General features: G+C 42.0%; 1 protein-coding gene across 2 annotated transcripts in view; it reads right to left on the bottom strand.

The window, feature by feature from the left end:
- Window positions 1–6618: 6618 nt before the first annotated feature.
- The window catches only part of SLC5A1 (solute carrier family 5 member 1), a 127765-nt gene continuing 124596 nt past the window's right edge, over window positions 6619–9787 (bottom strand). For both annotated transcript variants that reach the window (XM_074391283.1, XM_003944894.4), the window contains one exon: window positions 6619–7625. In XM_074391283.1, coding sequence (XP_074247384.1) covers window positions 7402–7625 — 224 coding nt within the window. In that variant the 3' untranslated portion in view covers window positions 6619–7401. The remainder of the gene's footprint in view (window positions 7626–9787) is intronic.

Genomic DNA, 9787 nt, shown 5'->3' with positions numbered 1-9787 from the left:
GGTGACCCAGCAGATGTGCCTGAGCCCATGAAATGGCAGCAGCCACGTGAAGACAGCGAACTGGGGTCATTTCGCCACTCTCCACCTCTCGGGGGACCTGAGCAAGACATTGTTGAAAATAAGAATTGAATTCTTCTTGAAGCCTTGGAACTGAATACCAAATTGACTGCCACCACTCCTAGCGTGAGAAGATCCAGGATGACTGGTTTCAACACTGAGGCAACACTCAGACAGCCTTTGTGAAATACATTGATTACTAATTTTCTTCATTTACCCCCACAGGCCGTAAACCCCAATTTCTAGAGATCTGAGAGGGAAAAACAAATACACAGGCATGGACTCACCTCTTCTGCTGGAAGCTCCTCTGTCTTCCAGCTGCTTCCACCAGGAGCTTGGGTCTTGTGGGAAATGGGCACATGAGGGGCCCTTTTGTTGTTGTTGTTGTTGTTGTTGTTGTTGTTGTTGTTTAGATGGAGTCTTGTTCTGTCACCCAGGCTGGAGTGCAGTGGCGTGATCTCAGCTCACTGCAATCTCTGCCTCACAGGTTCAAGTGATTCTCCTGCCTCAGCCTCCCAAGTAGCTGATGAGGGCTTTTTATTGGCAATGCTCTCCTTCCCTCCTCTTCACACTTTGCCATGCCTCTTAACCCAATTTTGACTTAATTATAACAGGGAACAAGGTTTTTATTAGTGATATATCTCCAGTTAACCATAACTTTAGTAAAATCCTTCATCCTTACAGTATACTCTTTTCTTTAATATGAAAGTAAGGGCGAGGCACAGTGGCTCACGCCTGTAATCCCAACACTTTGGGAGGCCGAGGCAGGCGGATCACTTGAGGTCAGGAGTTCAAGACCAGCCTGGCCAATATGATGAAACCTCATCTCTAAAAAAAAAAAAAAGAGAGAGAGAAAGACCAAATTGCCATTATATTAGATCTAACATACTAAATTCATAATGTTATTTGAGAAATTTTTCCATCAGTTGTCAATAAAGGCAGTTTCTGTAATATGTTATGTGCTTCAAGCTTTGCTTATCATCCTAAAATAGGATTGCACTTGCAGTTTTGTAAAATGGCATAAATTATGTACATCAAAGTTAAAGGTAAGAGGTACATGCACCCCATTAAGCAAATTCTAGGTAATTTTTTTTTTAGGTTTACAGTACATGTGCACGTTTGTTATGTAGGTAAATTCATGTCAAGGTAGTTTGTTGTACAGATTATTTATTTCCACTTGTTTATCTTTGGTTTTGAAAAAAACTAAAGATTCATAGGAATAACTGACCATTGTGACAAATGACCATTCAATTCTTGTTGAATTTTGGGTACTTTACAGAGTGTTAGGATAAAAGTCATATTCAAAAACCAGGGAATATTTTCTTGTGGTACTTATGTTCTCAAATAGAAATTGTTACCCATGAAAGATCGAGCATGGTAGCTCATGGCTGTAATCCCAGCATTTTGGGAGGCCGTGGTGGGTGGATCACAAAGTCAGGAGTTTGAGACCAGCCTCACCAACATGGTGAAACCCTATCTCTACTTAAAAAAAAAAAAAAAATTAGCCAGGCGTGGTGGCAGGTGACTGTAATCCCAGCTACTCAGGAGACTGAGGCAGGAGAACTGCTTGAACCTGGGAGGTGGAGGTTACAGTGAGCCAAGACCGTCACTGCACTCCAGCCTGGGCAACAGAGCGAGACTTCATCTCAAAAAAAAAAAGGAAAGAAAGAAAGAAATTATTGTTACCCATGAAGTGTATTGCACTTTCTTTCATTTGTACCAACCCTGAATCTTTTCTTATTAACCCCTTTCTGAGTAGTGGGATCTTTACAGCTTCGTTTTCAAATTTCCAAGTAATTTGAATAAAATCTTACTATTTTCCCTAGCTCACACTTTATCACATAATAAATTAATTTCTTCTTTAAAAAAAAAATTTTGGTCAACTTTAATATGATTCCTTGGCTGGGTGTGGTGAATTCTGCCTGTATTCCCAGCACTTTGGAGAGGTTAAGGTGGGCAGATCGCTTGAATCCAGAAGTTTGAGACTAGCCTTGGCAATATGGTGAAACCCTATCTCTACAAAAAATAGAAAAATTGCATTGGTGTGGTGTCGGGCACCTGTAGTCTCAGCTGCTGTGGCGACTGAGGTGGGAGGATTGCTAGAGCCCATGAGGTCAAGGCTGATGTGAACTCTGATCACTCTACTGCACTCCAGCTTAGGCAACAGAGAGACCTTGTCTCAAAATAAATAAATAATATAGTTCCTTATGACTTTAGATGACTCAGACTCGGGTCTTGTTCATTTATTTGCTTTTCTTCACTACTGTAAGTGAACATGTAGCAACATGCAGTACATATTTATGGCATACAAAGAGCTGCAAGGACGACCTGGACTCTGAAATCAGTCCCCATCCCTTTGCTGAGCTCACCCTGCACTGGAACTCATGTCCCTCCCCACCTGCCCTGCTACTCAGGAGTGCTGCAGTTGCTGAGGGTCTCTGTCCCGTTGAAACACATTTCTGGGCCAGATAACCCTTGGCCAACAGTGTCTACTGAAGGACTGTTCCTCAGGTGACTTCCAGTGTCTAATAAGGGGAGGGAGTTTGGAAAGAAAGGAACGTGGGGAATATGGAGATCTAAGTGGCATTAAGGAATGGCTGCAAAAGTGAAAAGTGAGAGTTAATGCACCTGAGTGTTCATCAGAAATGGCTGATCTGGTGAGCTCATCAGAATGGAGATGGTGTCTGCTGCTCACTTCTGTAATGGCTGCACCTAGCACAGTGCCTGATCAATAGGTACTTAATACCTAATACCCTAATGAACAGAGTCATATTTTGCCAAGAAGGCAGAAAAGCCACAAATGCCACTGCCTGTGGCAACTCAATGACTGGGGATGTGTGTGAGTAAGCTGAGTGTCAGCAGTGGGGAAAGAGTGAACTGGGGGTGAGAACTAATAAAACATTTAAAATTGGAAGAGAAGGGGGAATTAGTGACACAAGATACCCAAGAAGACAAAAGTTTGTGCAATCCAGAGCAAGGATAGATTAGCTTTGGACTGATGCAAAATCAAGAAGGGAGGAAGCACCCTGTGACTAGAGACATTTCTTCTAGACAAGAGATTTAGAAAGAGCTCGTTTGATGCCAGTTGTTCTCTATTTTAATAGACTTCTCAGATAACTAGGAAAGAGACAATTATGTATAGAGAAGTCTAGGACAAATACCACATGACTTTGCTTACATGTAGAATCTTAAGTCAAACTCAGAAGCAGAGAGTAGAATGATGGTTATCAAGGGCTGGGGGAGGAAGGGGCTGGGGAGATGTTGATCAATGATACAAAGTTTTAGTTAGGCAGGTGGAATAAGTTCAGAAAATTTATTGTACAACATATTAATCATAGTTGATAGTAATATAACATATACTTGAGAATTGCTGAGAGTAAATTGTTAGTGTTCTCACCATTAAAAAAAATAAATGGGGTAATATATGTTAATTACCTTAATTTAGTCATTCCACAATGTATACATACATAAAAACATCATGTTGTATGCCATAAGTACATATAATTATTATTTGTGAATTTAAAAAATAAAAGTAATTTCAAAAAAAGTAACAGGCATTGGGCATGTAGAGGAGAGGCCAGAATCAAGTAGATGGGCCCTAAAAGTCAACGGGGTCAGATTTTTTCATCTTTTGGTGCTATAATGCACCTCAGCCATACCTACACATCTTTGGTTTCAGAAAAGACTTTTGGTCCTGACACATCTCTACAAATCTCAAAGGAGGGCCTGGGGAAAATGTTCTCCATTCTTCCAGCATTGGTGAGGAAATAAAGCCCTTTTAGAAGTTAACCCTAAATAGTGGTTTTCAAAATGTGTTCACCAGACCAGCAGCAACAAAAATCACCTGGAAACTTGTTAGAAATGCACTTTGTCAGACAGGCATGTTGGCTCACACCTGTAATCCCAGTTTGGGAGGCTGAGGTGGGTGGATCATGATGTCGGGAGTTCAAGACCAGCTTGGCCAACATAGTGAAACCCTGTCTCTACCAAAAATACAAAAATTAGCCAGGCATAATGATGTACACCTGTAGTCCCAGCTACTCGGGAGGCTGAGGCAGGAGAATCGCTTGAATCTGGGAGGCAGAGGCTGTGGTGAGCCAAGATCACACCACTGACCTTCAGCCTGGGCAACAGAATGAGACTCTGTCTCAAAAAAAGAAAAGAAAAAAAGAAATGCATATTCTCAGGCCCTATTCCAGACCTAAAAATCAGAAATGTCAGGGGAGGGGGTGCATCCCAAAAATCTGTGTTTCAACAAGCCCTCCGGGGGGGTTTCTGATGCAAGCTGTAGTTTGAAAATCACTACTCTAAGCAGCCCTTGGCCTGGTTCTGAACTGTATGTGTGTGTGCCACCAGCACTCTTGTGTGAAGAAGGTCCCCTTATTAGATGGGTTTTTGCTACCAGTTTTCCAAGCAGGGGTAAATGGTAGGAAATTGCCTGCTCTTTCACTAAGTGCCTCCCAGGACTTCAAAAGCTGACTGGGTTGGGGATGCAACATGGGGCTCTGAGACTGAATGGTATATACCTGAGTCCCTTGGAGCCAGTCACACCACACAACACTGGCCCCATTGAAGGTCAATACCTCCCTAATCCTATCCCCACCAAACTACCAAGACAATGCCACCTCACTGAAACAATTTCATCCATCAAATTGCAATTTGGAGGTTAGGTGAGGTTTTTTTTTTGACAGGATGGGAAGGATGTCAAAAAACCCCTCTCTTCCAGGCAAGCACACTTATGCTTTTCTCTGAAGGTTCGTTTTTATGAAGCAAGACAAGAAAACACAAGCTGCAATGCCTCTTTTAGGAGATGGTGACTTCAGCACTAGGAAAGAGGGCGTTCCAGTGAGTTCCAGAGTAGGAATGTCACTGAGGGAACATCAATGCCTGGCACAGCTACACACAAGCAAGCAGTGCTCCCATGTAGGTCAAAGGCCCCAGGACCAACTTCACTCTGTAGGGACGGAGGCCTGGCTTTGCATTTTGAGAGATTCCTTTTGAAATAGGCATCTATATTTAAAGATGCTTTTTGCCTGATAGGGCATGATTTTTCAGTTCTATAAACAGAGCACTGATAAGCAGCCACTCAAACCCATATAGAATGCCATCTTCAATTTGAGGAAATGAATAGTGCCCCTGAAATTATTGTAGTATAATTTATCATTTGCTCACCCTAAGTAACTCAACCTATTCTAACAGGACAGTGTACAGGTAGAGTTATTCACCTCATGTTTACTAGTGGCTTTGCAGTTGAAATAATCTCTAAATGGCTATATTTTTTTAAATTATTCAAGTTGCTAGATCCCATTATCAACTATCCCGGCCTCTTACTTTCTAACTCATATCTTGTGCTAACTAAGCTCACTGTAGATATATTTAGTATTTGTCTAGAATCTCTGGAGAACAGGGAATCAGGATGTTATGGTGTTTTAATGTTTTTATTTTTATCAAAGCAATACATTTTAATTTATGGGACTATAATGCAGGTTAATATAGCACCTGTATGGCATCTTTCACATACGTATCTCCCATCCTGTTTCAAAGTGTCGTCATCACAACCACAGGAGGTAGGTAGATGCTATAAGCACCAAGGTCTTCATTAAAAAAAAAATACACAGTTGAGACAAAATAATTTACCAAAATATACACAGCAAATCATTAGCAAAGCCAGAAAACAAATCCAGGACAATCTAGACATTTTCCACTATCCACTTCATCCAGTGGCTTTCCTTCCTCTCCCTTTAGCCTCTCAAAATTCAAAACATAGCACAAGCTCCATGTCAGATCGAGTCCTTCAGGGACTGCCAGCCGTGTGAAATTCTCCACTTTTCCCTCTCCTCTGCCTAGATTCAGGGGACTGAGAAGGCATTACAAATAGTGCTCTATGGGTTTCCTTACTTCTATGAGAAAAAGCCATTCCTTTACCTCTTGAACCATGTTTATGCCCAGGAACCACACTCTCAGCACTTTTCTAAGCTAGCTTGAAGCCAGTCAATACTAACATCACAACTTTTTCAATGGGATTATATTACAATATAATTGAGATTTCATAGGTATAATTAAATTAATTTATCGATTAAATTTAAATAAAAGAATTTCTTCCTAAGAAAATGGTTCAACAAAAAATACACATCTGTCAGCTAGAAGTGTTGGGTGCCACCACTTGCAACACAGATCACCTACCCTAACCTTTGTCAATCCATAAACACCAATTTCAGACAACTACAAAAGGAAGAGTTACAGTCATGTGAACTCACAGGGAGGATGATCTCAGGCTAATGACTTCAATGTTTTGGAAGAGTGCAGTTGTGTAGCTGCTTTGAGTTTACACATGCCCCTAGTAGGCACATTTGCTCTGTCACATGACAAAGTGTCAGCTTCTAAGCCCCTTCTGCCAACTTCAGCACCATGAGGCAGTGGCAAATGCATCCCAATTCATTAGAGTGGCCTGTGGCAAATGCATCCCAATTCATTAGTAACCAGTGGACATACTTTGTGCAGCCACAAGAAAAGGTTAACTAAGGTCCAGGCTCATGTAAAAAGAAAGCAAAGATTTATAAATAAATGCCTATGTCATTCATTTATTCAACAAGCATTGCTGAAAGTCTAAGACATTCTAGGCACTGTGAATGCCAAAACGAGTGGAATCCCAAACACAAGGAACTACGACGGACATTTTAACAAACCCAGAAAATTCTCTGGACTCAGACTATCTGCCTCCCCAACTAGCCTGAAGCTGGTGCCCAGGTCCCTCCCTTTTGTGGAAGTACTACCTTCCTCAGGCCTCCACTTCAAAGAGCAAACACCCAAGACAGGGAGTCCATCAAGCTCCATCTTCAGCTTCCATGCATTCCTCAGTTTATCAGATTGACACACTTGAGAGGCAAAGTCCAGGAAAAACGCAAACTCAAGAGGGATATTATGGGGGAGAAATGGTTTTCTTTTTTAAAAAATGGAGAGGAGGACAAACAGGGAAAGTGTCGGGAACCGCTGTGACCAAAACTCTTAAAACAATATTCAAGGATTACAAACCACACTGAGACAGACTCACATCAGACATCACATGGCTTCTGATTCTTAATCTACCTTTTTCTGGATGTGACTGAGTGGACTTTCTTTCTGCAGCTCCAGTAGGTACAGATGACTGCATCACACCATCTTCAAATGCTTAAGTTAACAGCAAACTAATGATTTTCTTCCAGCTAGCCTGTAATTACACATGTACATATTTATCCACCTGGGCAAAATTTACAACTGGCTGGTTTCCCTTCAATACCACAGGACAAGATTAAAGGGAGGTGAGTAAGAGCCCAGCCATAGTGAATCTACAGCAAAAGGTAGGACTCAGGCAAAATATGCATGGCAAAAGACAGCCACGGTCAGCAGGATGAGGCCATTGATGTTCGCCACTGTCCTCCACAAAGGCTTTTCAGAGGTGTCCATCATCTTCATCTTCATGGCTTTCTCTTCTTCCTTAGTCATCTTGGGTGCAGCCTGCTGCTCCAGCCCACAAAACAGATCATAGGCTCTTCTGAAGAATCCTTTTCTCTCCTCAGGAACTTCTGTGTCTGGGCAAAGGCATAGAAGAATTACTGGACACAGAAATAGGACAGACTAGGAAAGTTTCCAGGGGAGATGCCGTACCATGAAGCACCTGCTATTCTGCAGAAATTTCCCCAAAACAAGAAATTTCCCAAAATTTCCCCCATATTTTCTTGTTTTAAGGAATGAAAACAGTAGAAAATGTTCCAATAAACTTAATGACAAAACAATCTTACTATTTACATCTTTAAGATCAGCTAGCCCTAAGTTTTATCTCTATCAGGCCCAATGCAAATTTATTTTGATTTCGAACAGTCAGTTCAAATAATAGTTTATGATAAAGGCACATTAATAATGGGCTAGGGAATTGTGCCATAGGAAGGAAAACCCACCTCTGAAACACAAAATCTCATATCTCTTCACTACATCACCAGAAAGCAATCTGGCTGGCATGACTCAGGAGTGCTTTGGCTACATCTGTCCTTTCTAAGGCTTCACAATAGACCCAGCCAGGTGGTAAGAATTGGTCTGAACAGCTTCTGATGCAGTGCAGCAGTGATCAATACTTCCCAGGGTTAGGATCTAACATCACATATCAACACTGCTTAATCAAACCATCCATACATGGCCCTGATGCTCAACTCGGATGCCCACCAAGGGAACTGAGCCTAGGCATGGCCTTGGAGGTACACAAACCTCATTTCAAATGCCCACTGTGCCAGTCACTAGATAAGAGATCAAGCCCATTGTGCTTTCAGCACCACAGTCACAGACCCTGCAAAGCACTTTCCTAATTTTACAAGTCACTGAATTTTATCTTTATTTTTTAAGAGACAGAGTCTTGCTCTGTTGCCCAGACTGGAGTGCAGTCGTGGTTATCATAGCTCACTGCAGCCATGAACTCCTGGGCCAAACGATTCTCTGACCTTGGCCTTCTTAGTAGCTAAGCTGGGACTACAGGTGCATGCCACCATGCCCAGTTAATTTTTTAATTTTTTTGTAGAGTCAGGGTCTCAGTATGTTGCCCAGACTGGTTTTGAACTCCTGGACTCAAGCAATCTTCCCACCTTGGCCTTCCAAAGTGTTGAAATTACAGATGTGGGCCACCATGCCCAGCCTCACAGAATTTTAGCTTTAAAACATCACAGAATTTTAGAACCAGAAAGAATCTCAGTGACCAAGTTCACACATGTGTTAGAGTTGGGACCAAAACCTAGCTTTATGGTATTGTTAATTCACATCCCTTATCTTCAGGAATAGAATTGGATAAATAGCTTCTTCATTGTATAATAAAGAATTTAATGATTTAATGAGAGAGCTTCTACTTCTTATTGTGGTGGAGCCTCTCTTATTGTGGTAGATCCTCTTCCACACTCAAAATACTCCTAAACTGTATCCCTTGACACGTAGATGTCAAGAGGTGTAAGTCTCTTCCCATTCTCTCTTTTCTCTCACACACTCACACCTCTCCCTTTTGACTCACTCCACCAGAACAGCAGAATGGGGAAGAAGGAGTAAGAAGCTAGGACACTGACCAGCTCAAGTGAGAAATACATGGCTTTCTGGGTCAATAAAAAGTTGAATGGCCTTAGGAAATTCTCTGTCTCATTTTCCTGTTTGGGGAGGGAAAGAAAATTGGAAGAATCGTACTTGTATTATCTGCCTTAAGAGGATGACTTAGTGCTGAAATTAATCACTAAAGTGTTTATAATTAAAATATGTGATGATCATATCATTATTATTATTTTTTTTTTTTTTTTTTTTTTTTTGAGACGGAGTTTCACTCTCCTTACCCAGGCTGGAGTGCAATGGCGCGATCTCGGCTCACTGCAACCTCCGCCTCCTGGGCTCAGGCAATTCTCCTGCCTCAGCCTCCTGAGTAGCTGGGATTACAGGCACGTGCCACCATGCCCAGCTAATTTTTTGCACTTTTTAGTAGAGACGGGGTTTCACCATGTTGACCAGGATGGTCTCGATCTCTTGACCTCGTGATCCACCCGCCTCGGCCTCCCAAAGTGCTGGGATTACAGGCTTGAGCCACCGCGCCCGGCGATCATATCATTATTAATGATGATGGTGGTGGTGGTGGTGGTGGTGGTGGTGGTGGTGGTGGTGATGATGATATGGGGACAATGATGCAACCTGAAAAGCTTCCTTGTGTTGATGTTTCCTACAGACCCATGGTCTG

Source organism: Saimiri boliviensis, chromosome 21 (genome assembly GCF_048565385.1).
Source record: "Saimiri boliviensis isolate mSaiBol1 chromosome 21, mSaiBol1.pri, whole genome shotgun sequence".
Taxonomy (NCBI): domain Eukaryota; kingdom Metazoa; phylum Chordata; class Mammalia; order Primates; family Cebidae; genus Saimiri; species Saimiri boliviensis.
Note: the sequence above shows the minus strand (reverse complement) of the source record. Positions and strands in the feature narration are given on the sequence as shown.